Source organism: Salvelinus namaycush, chromosome 12, assembly GCF_016432855.1.
Source record: "Salvelinus namaycush isolate Seneca chromosome 12, SaNama_1.0, whole genome shotgun sequence".
NCBI classification, from domain to species: Eukaryota; Metazoa; Chordata; class Actinopteri; order Salmoniformes; family Salmonidae; genus Salvelinus; species Salvelinus namaycush.
Window position 1 is genome coordinate 51,035,558 of NC_052318.1, and position 18,336 is coordinate 51,053,893.

At 41.9% G+C, this 18,336-nt stretch overlaps 1 protein-coding gene across 1 annotated transcript in view; it reads left to right on the top strand.

Moving 5' to 3' along the window:
- Positions 1-6,813: 6,813 nt before the first annotated feature.
- Positions 6,814-18,336, top strand: part of acadvl (acyl-CoA dehydrogenase very long chain) — a 31,710-nt gene continuing 20,187 nt past the window's right edge. The window contains exons 1-11 of the mRNA XM_039006010.1: positions 6,814-7,180; positions 7,273-7,342; positions 10,496-10,570; positions 10,843-10,915; positions 11,039-11,103; positions 11,391-11,525; positions 13,708-13,852; positions 14,174-14,303; positions 15,784-15,909; positions 16,718-16,916; positions 17,069-17,173. Of these exons, the coding sequence (XP_038861938.1) occupies positions 7,110-7,180; positions 7,273-7,342; positions 10,496-10,570; positions 10,843-10,915; positions 11,039-11,103; positions 11,391-11,525; positions 13,708-13,852; positions 14,174-14,303; positions 15,784-15,909; positions 16,718-16,916; positions 17,069-17,173 (1,194 nt within the window). The 5' untranslated portion in view covers positions 6,814-7,109. The remainder of the gene's footprint in view (positions 7,181-7,272; positions 7,343-10,495; positions 10,571-10,842; positions 10,916-11,038; positions 11,104-11,390; positions 11,526-13,707; positions 13,853-14,173; positions 14,304-15,783; positions 15,910-16,717; positions 16,917-17,068; positions 17,174-18,336) is intronic.

Below are 18,336 nucleotides of genomic sequence, written 5' to 3' on the forward strand. Positions count from 1 at the left end.
CTAAATGAACATAAGCGCATTATTTGTTATATTGTTGTGTGTGTGTGTGATCATTTATGTTGTTAATACAACCACGCAAAAGAATACACTTGTTTTGAAGTTCTTTCCAATGTTTTAAGGGGTTTATGAAAAGTATATTTCCATCCTGACTTTTACGTAAGTCCTTTGTATTGGTGTGAATTGACGGACCAGATGGGACTCATTCCCTCCCAAACCAAAAGGAGAAACCAATGTTTTCTCTGGTAGGCACAACCTACCTGGCACCCCTATAAATAACCTCAAGTCAAAACCGTTACAATGTGAATAACAAAATATACACTGAACAAATGTATAAACGCAACATGTAAAGTGTTAGTCCCATGTTTCATGAGCTGAAATAAAAGATCCCAGATGTTTTCCAACTGTACAAAAACCTTATTTCTATCACAAACCGTCTCAGGGAAGCTCATTTGCATGCTCGTTGACCTCACATGCGTCTTGAACTGACTGCAGTTCGGCGTTGTAAAAGACTTCAGTTTGAAAATGCTCACCTTCTATGGCCATTAACACACTGGAGAAGTGTGCTCTTCACAGATGAATCCCGGTTTCAACTGTACTGGGAAGATGGCAGACAACCGATACATATCGGTAGTCCGGGTCAGGTGAAATCCATAGATTAGGGCCTAATGAATTTATATCAATTGACTGATTTCCTTATATGAACTGTAACTCAGGTAATTCTTAGAAATTGTTGCGTTTATTTATTTTTTCAGTGTATTTCCCTCGTTATGTCGATCACGACTAATTTATCTTATGATCACTACATAATAAAAGTTGTTTTGTCGAACACAAGATAATCAAAAGTACCACATCATCCATTCATTTGTTCAGGTGCAGGATAACCACGTCATCATGTGGCTGTGTTTGTTCGCAATGTTGGGCATTTAAGCCCTGAACTATGCCTGACGGGCAACCTTTCTCCCAGACTATGTGCCACCCCCAAGACCACAGCCCATTGCATGCAAGGAATAACGCAGCTAGTCTTGTGAGCTAGCTAGGTAACGTTAGTCTTGTTAGCAAGCTAGCTTGTTATCTATGCTGGTTGTTATTGAGCAGAACTGATATATGTATAATTGCAAGCGACACTTCATGTTTTGTGGATAATATTTACATTTACAGTGGGTGAGCTCCATTCCTGGCAGGCTGATCAGATTTAGCAGCCTCAGAGGCTGATAAGTCAGGATGCTGCCTTGTAGGCTGTTTCATATGTAAGGCTTCTTGCAGACAGCCGGCCGGGCGCATGCACGCTGACTTCGGTCGCCAGTTGTACGGTGCGGCTGGCTTCCGGGTTACTCGAGCAGTGTGTCAAGAAGCAGTGCAGCTTGGCAGGGGAGTTGCAGCGATGGGACAAGACTAACTACCAATTGGATATCACGAAAAAGGGGTTAAAAGTACCAAAAAAAAATGAAACTGGTATACCTTTTAATTTAACCAGTTTTGGTCTTTAAAGCAGGGCCGACAGACAAGCTCCTTACTTTTTCCCCCTTCATAAGACTCCTGAATAGCTAATCAGGTGGCTACCCAGACTGTTTGCATTGCCCGCCCCCCCCCCTCTTTTACGTTGCTGCTGCTGCTCTCTGTTTATTATTTATGCATAGTCACTTTAACTCAATCAACATGTACAAATTACCTCGACTAACCTGTGCGCCCGCACATTGACTCTGAATCGGTACCCGCTGTATATAGCTACTGTCATTTTTTTCTTAACACTTGTTTTTTTCAACTGCATTGTTGGTTAAGGGCTTGTAAGTAAGCATTTCACTGTTATGTCTACACCTGTTGTATTCGGCACATGTGACAAATAAAATATGATTTGATTCCACTTGCCTCTTCCATTTTTGCGGTAATGCTGCAATTTTGGGTAGAGCAGATATTTCCATATTTTTATTACCTGCATGTGTGACAACTCCACCAGCCCTATTTATGATATAGTTTACAAAGTTAATATAATTTTAAAAAATGTATTCCCCAAATAAATATTTTTTTTATCAATTAGTATATTTGAGTTTAACCATAATATTTGTTGTATTATTTGTTCTGTCTTTTCTGGTGGATTAAACATTAAATCAACTTTCTATGGCATGTTTTAACAATAGTGATATTTTGGAGAGGATTTCATTTTCAAATAACCGAAAGTGAGAGGTCATCTGAATGAAGGGAAAAAGGCCATTCTTGAACATTGACTAATGTGCTAGATAACCAGCTCAGATTTAAGTATACCTTTTGTATGACTGAAGCCTTTAGTGACAGGTCTAATGTTTTAATATTTAATTTCTGCCCTCCGAATTCATATTCATTATATAAATAGGCCAGTTTGGCATGCCATTCAAAATAAAATGTATTTTTTGCTCATATAATTTAAAAAAACAGGTCGCTAGGTAAAGAAAATAGGTCAACTGGGATATGACTAGAGTTAATCAGAGTGATTTTCCCACAAATAGACAGGTATTTACCTTAACATGTTAGCAAGATCTTATCTATTTTTGGTAACTTTCTATAAAAATGTATTGGAGTGAGATCAATTATTTATTTCGGGATATGTATATCAACATCACCATCAGACCATTTTATTGTTAAAGTAAAAGTAGTGTTTTTTAATGATCCAATACGTAATATTGATCATCATTTGGTTGTAATCCAGAGAGGTTGGAAAACGTTTCTAGATCCTCCGAGGCTGTGGAGAGATCCAAATTATGGATTAAAAAAAAACATGAATCATCAGCGTACAATGACACCATTTGTCATGCTTACTCCCGTTCCCTCTCTCCCGCGCTCAACGTCGCTACTCTACTAACCACCGATCCCGTCAACCCACATTTACGCATACCTGGCAACCACCATTACGCACACCTGCTCCCCATCGTTATGCACACCTGGACGTCATCCTTACCTTGATTATTTCCCCTTTATTTAGCCCTCAGTATTCAGGCAGTATTGGTTTTGTTCACGTTCAGTACGTTTATCCTGTTTTTAGTCGGCTTATGCTCATTATTAAACTCACCTTCTGCACCTGACTTGTAGCATATACGTTACACCTGTGCTTTTAAGCCCTGAATTTCTAGCCCCTTGATATTATTGTTGGATACGATTTTAATAGTTAGCAATTCTAAAGGCACATTTAAAAGTGTCCCATACAATAAGGGGATCTGCTGTACCTACAGTACCAGTCAAACGTTTGGACACACCTACTCATTCAAGGGTTTTTCTTAATTTTTACTATTTTCTACATTGTAGAATAATAGTGACAACATCAATACTATGAAATAACACATATGGAATCATGTAGTAACGTGCTTCAACACCTGCATTGCTTGCTGTTTGGGGTTTTAGGCTGGGTTTCTGTACAGCACTTTGAGATATCAGCTGATGTAAGGGCTTTATAAATTTGATTTGATGTAACCAAAAGTGTTAAACAAATCCAAATATTTTTCAGATTCTTCAAAGTAGCCACCCTTTGCCTTGACAGCTTTGCACACTCTTGGCATTCTCTCAACCAGCTTCACCTGGAATGATTTTCCAACAGTCTTGAAGGAGTTCCCACATGCTGAGCACTTGTTGGCTGCTTTTCCTTCACTCTGCGGTCCAACTCATCCCAAACCATCTCAATTGGGTTGAGGTCGGGGGATTGTGGAGGCCAGGTCATCTGATGCAGCACTCATCACTCTCCTTCTTGGACAAATAGCCCTTACACAGCCTGGAGGTGTGTTAGGTCATTGTCCTGTTGAAAAATAAATGATAGTCCCACTAAGAACAAACCAGATGCGATGGCGTATCGCTGCAGAATGCTGTGGTAGCCATGCTGGTTAAGTGTGCCTTGAAGTCTAAATAAATCACTGACAGTGTCACAAGCAAAGCACCCTCACACCTCACAGAGACGGCGGTTGGAACCAAAAATCTCAAATTTGGACTCATCAGACCAAAGGACAGATTTCCACAGGTCTAATGTCCATTGCTCGTGTTTCTTTGCTCAAGCAAGTATCTTCTTCTTATTGATGCCCTTTAGTAGTGGTTTCTATGCAGCAATTTGACCATGAAGGCCTGATTCACGCAGTCTCCTCTGAACAGTTGATGTTGTGATGTGTCTGTTACTTGAACTCTGACAAGCATTTATTTGGGCTGCAATTTCTGAGGCTGGTAACTCTAATAAACGTATCCTCTGCAGCAGAGGTAACTCTGGGTCTTCCTTTCCTGTGGTGGTCCTCATGAGAGCCAGTTTCATCAGCGCTTGATGGTTTTTGCGACTGCACTTGAAGAAACTTTCAAAGTTCTTGACATTTTCTGGATTGACTGACCTTCATGTCGTTTCACTTTGCTTATTTGAGCTGTTCTTGCCATAATATGGACTTGGTCTTTTACCAAATAGGGCTGTCTTCAGTATACCACCCCTACCTTGTCCCAACACAACTGATTGGCTCAAAGGCAGTAAGAGGGAAAGAAATTCCACAAATGTACTTTTAACAAGGCACACCTGTTAATTGAAATGCATTTCAGGTGACTACCTCACGAAGCTGGTAGAGAGAATGCCGAGAGTGTGCAAAGGTGTCATCAAGGCAAAAGATGTCTACTTTGAAGAATCTCAAATATAAAATATATTTTGATTTGTTTAACCCTTTTTTTGGTTACTACATGATTCCATGTGTGTTATTTCATAGTTTTGATGTTTTCACTATTATTCTACAATGAAGAAAATAGTAAAAATAAAGAAAAACCCTTGAATAAGTAGGTGTGTCCAAACTTTTGACTGGTACTGCATGTTATGTCGGAAAAAAAGAAGTTATAAATTCTTCTGTCCTAGTTAAAAATAATCCATCTACCTTGTGGATCTGTTAGGACAATTTGCACATTAGAAGCAAAATTATTGTTAATGAATATCATCACCTCTTTTGAGTTTCGTTGCCCATGGGATAAGTATATTTCGCCCCCAGTCATTTTTTCACACAACTTCAGATGTATTTTTTTATGAACTTGTTCTAATAGCCTTTTGGTAACGTTCTCCATGTTTGTTGTCAAGGAAGCGAATTATTTTTATACAGGATGTACCGCCCCCACCTACTGTCAACCAATCATGTCAATACAGAGCTATACGGAGCTATGTGGAGCCCTCCACATTGTTACAAAATTTGGGAGGCTCATGGCATCACCTACTGAGCTCGATTTGGCCTTCGCAAGCCTCGGAGGCTCTGCAACTGTGTCACACCCTCCACAGAGCCTCTGGACCACATGTTCGGATCAAGCATACATAGGCTTTAATCCTGCTGTAGAATTCATTCCAGCCAGCAGTAACCAGTCACTCAGAAAAGAAAAAGAAAAAAGACTCTGGAGTCAGTAAAATGAGTGGTTCAAAAAGAACGAATCATTCGCGAACTGCAAATCACTATTGTTCACACGCGTATCTTTGGGCAGATACGTGTTGGACTTTAGCTACGTGGGCTAAAGTCCAACTCCAAAACATAAATGAACAAAAGAAAACTGTAACAATATGCAGATCAAAAACGTGAAAACAACCCATTGATCATGTCCTGTGTTGTCAGGAAGCCACGACTATTAAATTGGTCAAAACGTAGAGCATGGCTTGAACCAGAACCGATCATTAAAAACACAACATTTGAATAATCAAATCGTTATTCAATTTCTCGTTAAGTAATGTTTCTTTAGACAATAAAAACAAAAAACAAAACCATTTATGTTGTTTGATTTCAGATTCAAATAAAATAAAAGAGGCAGGACTCTTAACTCGTGTTTTATCTTGTCATGTAATAGGAAATATTAATTGGACAAAAAGTACAACTAGTTTTCATCCACATTGCCACACTTCACAAATACTGGATATCATAAGGTGAATGCACCAATTTGTAAATCGCTCTGGATAAGAGCGTCTGCTAAATGACTTAAATGTAAATGTAAATGTACTGCACCCTCAACTTCAAAACTCCTAGTTATACAACCATGTAACTTAGAAATTCGCTCGAAAGAAACTTGACAAATATTTATTGCTTTGGCGAATAGTCATGACTGGTTCAGTCTATCTGTCATGTGGTAAAACAAGGATTATATTGCTGCTTACACCTTGATCACACCAACGGTACATCAGAAGTACATTCCTTTCCAATGGGATGCGGCATTAGCCTTGCAGCATTGCTTTGCAGAGGAAGTTACAGTGTGTTCTGTGTGGTGAATGTGTTGGATTTATCGAACGTATGCGTCAAACTGTATGCTACGGCTTGAGTGAAATTGTAGGCAGAAGGTGAATGTTGAACTTTTGTTGCACACATATTCAGATGATGACACGTTCTATTTTGCGCAAACGTACTATCGGTGTGATCAAGGCGTGACAGAAATGATAGCAGAAGGTGAATTATGAACTTTTGTTGCACACATATCCAGATGATGCTGTGTACCATATTGCGCAAAATACTGTCGGTGTGATCAAGGCGTTAATCTGGATGCAAATGCAGTTTTGAGATCCACAGGAGTCATTTGCGTAGCTGGACGTTTCTGACTGGTCTTGGAACTATGACAACTGGATGGGATATGTAGTGATTTTGCCAACACAGCCTATGCCCCTTAACCTTTTTTAAACTATCGCTTTTGTTGATTTAAATCGGAATATATGAGTATAATGACTAATTCGGGAATGGAACAAGCTAATTGGCTCGAGAAAAGTAGATAAAATAGACTCTACAGAGCTACAATGAATTTCTAAATTACCTCTGGACACGAAGGATCTACGGAGCTCCTCCTCCACCTTGTCACTCTATGCAGTCTACATTTCCGTATTTCCTGTGCATAGATTCCAAGAAGCTAGACAAGTCTTCCGTATGCGCTGTCTAGACCCGGTCAGACAGGCAGCTGGTGTGTCTAGAATCCTTCTTTCTATGCTCTGGCCATTTTCTTCAGTGGATTTTTTTCTACATTACACAACTGCAGTAGCCTACTTGAATAAGTCACCGGTTTTGACTCAGAAGGACAAAGTCGTCCATTTGGAGCGCTTATTCGGGACACAAGATCAAACAGATCTCTTTAACCTTAATTTCATTTAATTCTGAAGATAGTTAAGGCGGTCGTTCAATATGCTTTTGGGCAAAGTGAGCTTGACTCCTGCTTTGTGCACAGCACTTCGTATCTCCCCTGCCTTTTCCGGGTAAGTAAATACGTTCTCACTGACAAAACAGCTTTAAAACGATGTATTTATATACATTCAATAATTTTCAATTCGTATTTATATTCGTGTAGGATTCAGAAGCAGATCGGAGCAGCAGCCACGCAGAATGCCCGCCTCTATGCTTCTTCTCAGGCCGCGGAGGTAGGCAATGTATGGACAGGGCGCTGTCATAAAACAGAACACTCACAGCCACGCACTCTTTTTCCTGGTAAAATTGGAAACATTGTATCAATGATAAAACATTGTAGCAGTGATTATTCTAAACAGGAGCGTTTGTTGCCATCTTGACAGCTCATAGGTTATGTGTTCAGGTGTCTAAACAAACGATTCTGCGTCATAATGTTGTATTAATAAAATGTTATCCAAATGAGATAATAAAGTGTAACTGATAAAAGGATGACATTGCTTCCAGTGGAGGTAACCTATATGGACCTACCATATCCATCAGGATATGTAATAGCATCGAGAAGTGGGGGAAAGTTCACCGTGGACTCACGTGACTCCAATGTAGGTTATAGGTGGTGCTGAGTTCTATTTCCATTCAATGATAGACAGGGGACAGCCAGGTCACACAGTGCATGTGTCTGACCAATGACCATGTCAATAGAGTACCACAGTATGTGTCATAATACCCATAAAACCTAGTGGTCAAACAGGGAAATGGTTCCAATTGTTTTTCCACCATATTTTTTTCCATAGGGGATTGTAGAAACACTTAAAATAAGGGCTGTTGGGTGTAGGCTTACCCTGGCGTGAAGTTTTGATAACCATGTAAATCTCTCTCAGACAAGGTGACTTTTATCAATATATTTGCCTGTATTTACCTCCCAAAAATGAAACGCTAATTAGCTGCTAATGTGGCTATCATAAAGGATATTTTCTCCAAATCATTTGAGGGAGTGTGCACATCTGGCTATTCTGTGAGTGTTAACAAAGAAACAGGTACTCCAATATGCTTAATTTAGAGTTATGTAACTTTAGTTGTCATGCATATGTTGGGCTTTTGATTTTTAATGCATTGTAAGGCTGCATGATGTGACTAATGAGGATTTGAAAAAAGTCACATGAAAGGCATGAGCTCTGCTTTGTTTTTTTTGCGCAGGCTGTACACACTTCATCAGTCTGTCATTCACAATTTGACAAGCACTTGATAATGCCTCAAATTTCCCAGCTGCATCCCCTATATGTGTGGCCGTAATGCCCCCTAAAAAAATCAACAGCAACTGCACACGTCCTTATCCCATTCCAAGGTGCATATTGGAAGAACTGTCCACATTTACTTTTCGTCAGCCAACAAGATGAGTAGGCCTAACGAACAGCAAAAGCGCCAGCCTATGTCAACCTACTATCCCCCATAGTACAAAAGTTGACCTATTCTGTGCAATAAATAATTTCCCAAACATAGTCTGGGACAGTTGTGGGATGCGATAGATCCCAAATTAATATAACCACTAGCATCAAAACTATTTTACGCAATGTGGCTCACACAACAGATCAGAACGTTTAGCTTAAAATGTTGATAAACTATTAGGCTATTTCTACACATTATAAGCGCAGCAGTGCGCACACCGCTGTAGGCTAGAAGCGTGAATGTCCCATTAACTTGAAAACACCGTTATCAAAAGTGACCCAAATGCGATTATGCATGTAATGCTTTTATTATAAAGGTGCATTCTTATGGTGAAAATTATCTTCCCCAAACTTGAAACTCATGCTCTGTGTAGGTATGCCAGTTAGACTCTACACACATTGTAAAGCGGATTAATGTGGTTAATTTTAACAAGTTATTTGGCCACTTTAGTTGTGATACAAACCTTATAAAAACATATAGGACTATGGGCTGGGCTACATGAGGTGTGCGACTATGATTTGAAAAAGTTGCAAAAAAAAGGCATTTGGCTGTTTTTTGCCTTAAGCTGGGCATCATTCACAAGTGATGGGCTATTGTTGCCATAGACATCCGGCACTTACAAAATATCACTGGTAGACCAGATGGTGGCTCTATAACAAGTGATTGACAATACATACATGAAAAGGTCATGTCTCACCCCGTTTGATCTAAAGTCATGAAATTCGGTACATATAGTGCTTTCACTTCAACTGGGAACAGGAAAAAAAGAGGTCAAATCATGAAGTCAATGATCTCCAGGTCGGAAAGTGGGAGCTCTAGAAAGATGCCCAAGTTTCCCGATTTGGAATTTTGAGTTGGATGACCGTTCCAAAAAAAAATCCCAGTAGGAGCTTGTTTTTCTCCAGAGTTCCCAGTTGTCTTGAATGCGACAATAGGTCCCTCTCCTCACAAGGAACAAATTTGCCTCATGGACCCATACGGTCCGCCATGATGGATTTTCTGCCATTAACAATTTAGTGAAAAACATTTCAAACGCTACTCTTCTGGCACCGAATGACCGATCTGCACGAAACTTGATATGTGGAATCTATGGACAACTGTCTCAACGCAATATTTTCTAGACTAGTATTGACCAATAAACATTCACATGGGCATGGTCTTAAAATATATATATATCAGTCAAGGATATTTGTTTTGTCACACAATTTGGTACACATGTTGCAAACACTGTCAACACTTAACATATGCAAGAACCTTCATATCAACCACACGGTGGCGCTATAATTAACACATGTTTATAGCTCTTGATTTGTTTGACTCGGTGCATAAATTTGGCACACGTTCAGGGATATGAGTCTTGCTAACCCACTCGATATCCCAGACACCACTGGCCTGATTTTGACAACTTGGGTGAATGATGCGTCTTGCCATAGATATCTGTAATTTACAAAATTACACTGATAGGCCCAAGGGTGGCACTATAATAATCAACTGAAATTCCGAACTTATATCAAGCATGTTGTCCCATTATGAGCTTAAATTGTTGTCACTAATTGGCCCGAGATGCGGCGCGGGCATCATTTGTGTGGGACATGTTTAATGTTGCCTTGTTTTTAAATGAACACTCAGATTCTTAAGAGTAATATATTACTGTTTCTCTTTCATATTTAATCCTTGTGTATAGGAAGGATCAGGGTCTTCTACTCTCTTTGACAAACCCCTTCGCTATTGTTGCCTGTTTCCCCTGTCTAAAGTACTGTACCACTCCATTCAATTATCCTGATCCCACCTATCAATAATCCATTGGAAATTCAGTTCTTTCAGTCCCTATCTCTCTAACATATTGTAACCATAGAACTAGAATGAGATTATATTTCTATGGTTGTAATCTCTTCCCTCTTCTCTCTGTATGACATTGCTTGGTTGTGTTTGTCCCTCTACAGGCAGTGCTGGACAAGCAGGCTGTTGGCACCACCACAGCAACCAAGGCAGCCACTGCCAAGAAGGCACAGAGCGTGGTATGAGTGGAAGACTTATTTTTGTCATAACATCACTCATATTCACCCTTGTGTTTTTTAAAACAACCTTCCTCCCTATAAAGTACTGCTTTACTGAAGTTGTCCATACTGGATGTGGCTACCGTTTGGGTCTCCATGTTTTAAAAGTTCAAGATCAACAATTATGACTGAGCTGCGCTTAGATCCCTCTGAAATGCGTTAGAAAGTACAGTATGCATTTCCTGCTTTTTTGTGTGTGACAGTATCAACATGACTCCATGTATCTCTTGTAGGAGTCCCAGTCTTTCGCCGTCAACATGTTCAAGGGCCAGATCAACCCCTCACAGGTCTTTCCCTTCCCCTCAGGTGAATGGACTAGTCATGTTTAGCTGTCAAGGCATCCATGTATTGTTATGCAGCCACTTAGCTGTTATGTAAAGGAGACCTGTTGGAACAACTAACAGTTGAGGTCTTTTTGCTGTTTCCCAGTGATGAACGAGGAACAGACCCAGTTCCTCCAGGAGTTAGTCCCACCCGTTTCCAAATTCTTTGAAGTGAGTTTCAATTCACCTTTTCTTTTTTTTTTTGTGACCAAATTTTTATTTTACAAATAGTAAACCACAACACATATTTCCTCTTAAGTTATTCAAGCTACATTTCTTTACTGCCATTAGATTTGTCATCAGGGTCATGTTCATTAGAGAACACCGTAGCAAAATGTTTCTCAGCGGAAAACAAAAACAAGCGTTTCTTATTGGACAAGTTCAAAAATGAGTTTTAATGACTCCAACCTAAGCGTATGTAATCTTCCGACTTCAACTGTATATATGGTGTGCTGTAGGAGGTGAATGACCCAGCAAAGAATGACTCCCTGGAGAAGGTGGAGGACAGCACCATGGAAAGCCTGAAAGAGATGGGGGCCTTTGGCTTACAGGTCCCCCAGGACCTGGGGGGCGTGGGGCTCACCAACACACAGGTGAGAACATACACTTTTATCTCTATACACACACAGTCTTGTACAACTAACCTTGTGGAGACACACAATTCAAAAAAAGTATATTTTCCCTAACCTGTACCCTAGTTTCTAACACTAAAACCCATTGAAATAGCATTTGACCTTGTGGGGAGAACAAAATGTCCCTATTTGGTCAAATGTTTGTTTGTTTAATATTGTTGTGGGGAGTTCTGGTTCAACAAGTATAGTTAGAACACACACACACTGACCTGGGGGGGCGTGGGGGTAACAACACACAGGGACACAGACAGACACACACACACACACCTTAAGAGCTATACCCCAACCAGTACGCAGGTAAGCAGGGATACCCTTTTACCTCTATACAGTAAGAACACACTATTCCAACACATAATACACAGGTTAGCAGAAACACCAGCACACGTGTGCAAGGATGCATATACAGTGCCTTTGGAAAGTATTCAGACCCCTTGATTTTTTCCCCCACATTTTGTTATGTTACAGCCTTATTCTAAAATGGATTAAATAAATAGTTTAATCCTCAGCAATCTACACACAATACCCCATAATGACAAATCGAAAACAGGGTTTTAGAAATTTTTGCTAAATTATTAAAAATAAAAAACATACCTTTGATTGGACATGATTTGGAAAGGCATGATTTGGAAAGGCACACACCTGTCTATATAAGGTCCCACAGTTGACAGTGCATGTCAGAACAAAAACCAAGCCATGAGGTCGAAGGAATTGTCCGTAGAGCTCCGAGACAGGATTGTCTCGATGCACACATCTGGGGAAGGGTACCAAAATATATCTGCAGCTTTGAAGGTCCCCAAGAACACAGTGGCCTCCATCATTCTTAAATGGAAGAGGTTTGGAATCACCAAGATTCTTCATAGAGCTGGCCGCCAGGCCAAACTGAGGGAGAGAAGGACCTTGGTCAGGGAGGTGACCACGAACTCGATGGTCACTCTGACAGAGCTCTGGAGTTCCTCTGAGAACCTTCCAGAAGGACAACCATCTCTGCACTACTCTCAGGTGCCTTTATGGTACAGTGGCCAGACGGAAGCCCCCCCTCAGTAAAAGGCACACGACAGCCCGATTGGAGTTTGTCCAAAGGCACCTGAAGACTCTCAGACCATGAGAAACAAGATTAACTGGTCTGATGAAACCAAGATTGAGCACTTTCTGACCTGAATGTCAAGCGTCACATCTGGAGGAAACCTGGCACCATCCCTAAGGTGAAGCACGGTGGTGGTGGCAGCATCTTGCTGTGGGCATATTTTTCAGCGGCAGGGACTAGGAGACTAGTCAGGATCGAGGGAAAGATGAAAAAACTAAGTACAGAGAGATCCTTTATGAAAACCTGCTCCAGAGCACTCAGGACCTCAGACTGGGGCAAAGTTTCACCTTCCAACAGGACAACAACCTTAAGCACACAGCCAAGACAACGCAGGAGTGGCTTCAGGACGAGTCTCTGAATGTCCTTGAGTGGCGTAGCCAGAGCCCAGACTTGAACCCGATCGAACCTGAAAATAGCTGTGCAGCAATGCTCCCCATCCAACCTGACCGAGCTTGAGAGGATCGGCAGAGCAGAATGGGAGAAACTCCCTAAATACAGGTGTGCCAAGCTTTTAGTGTCATACCCAAGAAGACTCAAGGCTGTAATTGCTGCCAAAGGTGCTTCAACAAAGTACTGAGTAAAGGGTCTGAATACTTATGTAAATGTGATATTTACTTTTTTATTTTTAATACATTTGTACACATTTCTAAAAAACCTGTTTTTGCTTTGTCATTATTGAGTATTGTGTGTAGATTGCTGAGGGGGAAATCTATATATTTTAGAATAAAATTTGGAAAATGTCAATGGGTCTGAATGCTTTCTGGAGGTGCTGTGAGGTGTTGGTGGTGAAACTGCTGTTTGTGAAGGATGCTACCATGCGGTTCAAGCCATGTCCACCGGATAAAGAATGATGTGCCGGTAGTAGAACATCCATCCCTATGTCGAAACAAGTCAGCACGAAACTGAGCTACGTATGTTGCTCTTGATAAGGATGGCTGCAGAATAACCTTTAAAGACTTTTTTAAACTTTTGTGTCCTCTGACAATACTACACCAGACTGGTAGAGTGTACTGTGTAAGTGAAGTACACTCATGTTTTAACGTCCTTTATATTGAACAGTATGCCAGGCTGGTGGAGGTCGTGGGCCAGCACGACCTGGGGGTTGGCATCACTCTGGGTGCCCACCAGTCCATCGGATTCAAGGGCATCCTGCTGGTTGGTAGTCCCGCCCAGAAGGAGAAATACCTGCCCAAGCTGGCCACAGGTGAGAGAGAGGCGGCAGGTAGCCTAGTGGTTAGAGCGTTGGTCAAATCCCCGAGCTGACAAGGTACAAATCTGTCGTTTTGCCCTTGAACAAGGCAGTTAAGCCACTGTTCCCCAGTAGACCGTCGTTGAAAATAAGAATTTGTTCTTAACTGACTTGCCTAGTTAAATAAAGGTCAAATAAAAATAGAGGCTTTGTCGTTACTCTCTCTTAGGCGGAACCAAATAAAATGACTATGTATTATTATACCTAGACTGTATAATTCCACGTATAAGGCATTTAAAATCTGTTGTCCTTATTTCTCCTTCCTCTTTTATCTAGGTGAGACCCTGGCTGCTTTCTGTCTGACTGAACCAGCCAGTGGCTCTGACGCTGCGTCCATAAAGACCCTCGCTACCCTCTCTCCCTGTGGAAAACACTACATCCTCAATGGAGGCAAGATCTGGATCAGGTACTGCTGGACCACCAACATTGTGCTATCATTTAGTATGGCAAACACACGGTTTAGTGTAGTTTATGTCTTGTACACATTCATAGCTACATTGGAAGTCTGAAGTTTACATACACCTTAGCCAAATACATTTCAACTCAGTTTTTCACAATTACTGACATTTAATCCTAGTAAAAATTCCCTGTCTTCTGTCAGAATAATAGTAGAGAGAATTATTTATTTCAGCTTGTATTTCTTGATCACATTCCCAGTGGGTCAGAAGTTTACATACACTCAATTAGTATTTGGTAGCATTGCCTTTAACTTGTTTAACTTGGGTCAAACGTTTCGGGTAGCCTTCCACAAGCTTCCCACAATAAGTTGGGTGAATTTTGGCCAATTCCTCCTGACAGAGCTGGTGTAACTGAGTCAGGTATGTAGGCCTCCTTGCTCGCACACACTTTTTCAGTTCTGCCCACAAATTCTCTATAGGATTGAGGTCAGGGCTTTGTGATGGCCACTCCAATACCTTGACTTTGTTGTCTTTAAGCCATTTTGCCACAACTTTGGAAGTATGCTTGGGGTCATTGTTCATTTGGAAGACCCATTTGCGACCAAGCTTTAACTTCCTGACTGATGTTTTGAGATGTTGCTTCAATATATCCACATCATTTTCAACATACCGATGGTCATTATGGTCAAACAGTTCTATTTTTGTTTCATCAGACCAGAGGACATTTCTCCAAAAAGTATGATCTTTGTCCCCATGTGCAGTTGCAAACTGCTTTTTTATGGCGGTTTTGGAGCAGTGGCTTCTTCCTTGCTGAGCGGCCTTTCAGGTTATGTCGATATAGGACTCGTTTTACTGTGGATATAGATACTTTTGTACCCGTTTCCTCCAGCATCTTCACAAGGTCCTTTGCTGTTGTTCTGGGATTGATTTGCACATTTTTCACCAAAATAAGTTAATCTCTAGGACACAGAACGCGTCCCCTTCCTGAGCGGTATGACGGCTGTGTGGTCACATGGTGTTTATACTTGCGTACTATTGTTTGTACAGATGAACATGGTACCTTAAGGTGTTTGTAAATTGCTCCCAAGAATGAACCAGACTTGTGGAGGTCTACAATTTATTTTCTGATGTCTTGGCTTGTTTCTTTTGATTTTCCCATGATGTCAAGCAAAGAGGCACTGAGTTTGAAGGTAGGCCTTGAAATACATCCACAGGTACACCTCCAATTGACTCAAATGATGTCAATTAGCCTTTCAGAAGCTTCTAAAGCCATGACATCATTTTCTGGAATTTTCCAAGCTGTTTAAAAGCACAGTCAACTTAATCTATGTAACTTCTGACCCACTGGAATGTGATTAAGTGAAATAATCTGTCTGTAACAATTGTTGGAGAAATTACTTCTCATGCACAAAGTTCCTAATATAGAGTTGTGGTTGTATACAGTATTGCTATTGTTTTCTTTGACTTATCCTGACTCTGTGTTGTCAGTAATGGTGGTCTGGCTGAGATCTTCACAGTGTTTGCCAAGATGCCCATGATGGATGAGAAGACGGGACAAATGAAAGACAAAATCACAGCCTTTATCGTGGAGAGGAGCTTCGGAGGAGTGACACAGTGAGTGATGGGCGAAAGGATGGAGAGCGGCTGGGAGATGGATACAGATATGGAAGGATGGAGAAAGGGAGGGATTGGAAGAGGGAGGTCTGAAATGGGGGAATTTAAGTAAGAGTATGTACTGTATGTTTCTTGTTAGAAGCTTCACATGATTGTTGATTTAATGACTATCCCAGTCTCTATATTACTTTTCTGTCTCTCCATAGTCTTGTTTTTAGTGAACATTTTAAGAAGTTTCTGTCCTGAAGATGCACATCCAAATTTTAAAGAAGTTGCAGACAAAGACAAAACAAAAACATTTTAATTTCGGGCTTTAAGCAACCACTCTTTTCGTATACACCCCCCCCCCCATTTTTCAATTACGACCTTGTCTCATCGCTGCAACTCCCCAACGGGTTCGGGAGAGGCGAAGGTCGAGTCATGCGCCCTCCGAAAAAATACCCGCCAAACCGCGCTCCTTAACTCCCATGTGTCAGAGGAAACACCCGCCTCAAGGAGTCGCAAGAGCACGATGAGCCAAGTGAAGCCACTCCGGCCAAACCTTCCCCTAACCCGAAAGATGCTGGGTCAATTGTGCGCTGCCCTATGAGACTCCAGGTCACGGCCGGTTGTGACACAGCCCGGGATCGATCCCGGGTCTGTAGTGACGCCACTGCGATGCAGTGCCTTAGACTGCTGCTCCACTCGGGAGGCCCTAAACAAACACCCTTATCCAGGTGACATGTTGTCAATGCATTCATCTAAGGTAGATAAGACACAATGGGACTACATGTATCGTCAACATTTCTGTACCTTCTACCTCCTCCAGCGGTCCCCCTGAGAAGAAGATGGGCATTAAGGCATCCAACACGGCGGAGGTGTACTTTGAGAATGTCCCGGTACCCATTGAGAATGTCCTGGGAGAGGTAGGTGGCGGCTTCAAGGTGGCCATGGCCATCCTCAACAACGGGCGCTTCGGCATGGCCGCCGCCCTCTCCGGCACCATGAAGGGAGTCATCACCCAGGCTGTGAGTAGTGCTGTGTGGGACTATCCAAATAAAGTGTTACCTCTATTTGCCCTTCAGTTGAATCTGTCGGGTCTCATTGAAGATCTGTTACTGTGTTTGTTTTAGCACTTCTTGACCTCCCATACTGACTCCTGTCCTGTCTCTTTGCCCAGGTGGACCATGCAGCCAACAGGGTCCAGTTTGGCAGTAAGATCCACACCTATGGAGCTATCCAGGAGAAGTTGGCACGCATGGCTATGCTGCAATATGTCACTGAGGTACACAGAGTATCTATTGATTGATAATCAATTTATATCTTTCTTTTCCACACACTCAAAACTCTTTACATAGTATGAGGAGAAACTCAGCTCAACCGCCACCATGTGTAGCACCCTATGGGTGATGCCCTGGCAGCCATTTTAGTTCAGAATGCTCACCACACTTCAGCTGACATGGTGTCAGTGGAGGCTGCTGAGGGGAGGACGGCTCATAATAATGGCTGGAACGGACCAAGTTGAATGGCATCAAATACCCGGAAACCATGTGTTTGACGCATTTGAAACCATTCCACCTATTCCGCTCCAGCCTTTACCACGAGCCCATCCTCCCCAATTTAAGGCGCCACCTGTGCATGGTATGCTTACAGCCACTGGCAGAAAGACGGAAGCAATCGCATAATGCACATCATAATCCATTACTCAATCAATCAACCAAATGTATTTATAAAGAACCTCATCAGATGTCACAAAGTGCTGTACAGAACCCCAGCCTAAAACCCCAAACAGCAAGCAATGCAGGTGTAGAAGCACGGTGGCGAGGAAAAACTCCCTAGAAAGGCCAGAACCTAGGAAGAAACCTAGAGAGGAACCAGACTCTGAGATGTGGCCAGTCCTCTTCTGGCTGTGCCCGGTAGAGATGATAAAAGTACATGGCCATTAAGGCCAGATTGTTCTTCAAGATGTTCAAACGTTCATAGATCACCAGCAGAGTCAAATACTAATCAGTGGTTATTGAGGGTGCAACAGATCAGCACTTCAGGAGTAAATATCAGTTGGCTTTTTATAGCAGGTCATTCAGAGGTCGAGACAGCAGGTGCAATAGAGAGGGAGAGAGCGGGTCGAAACAGCAGGTCCGGGATAAGGTAGCATGTCCGGTGAACAGGTCAGGGTTCGATAGCTGCAGGCAGAACAGCTGAAAACTGGATCAGCAGCATAGTCAGGTGGGATGGGGACAGTCAGGAGTCATCATGCCAGGTAGTCCTGAGGCATGGTCATAGGGCTCAGGTCTGCTGGGAGAGGACGAGAGAGACATGGAAGAATTAGTGAGCATACCTAAGATCACACAGGACACCAGATAGGACAGACTGAGCCTAGCCCCCCCCCCACACACACACACACACACACAGACTATTGCAGCATAGATACTGGGCACTTAGACAGGT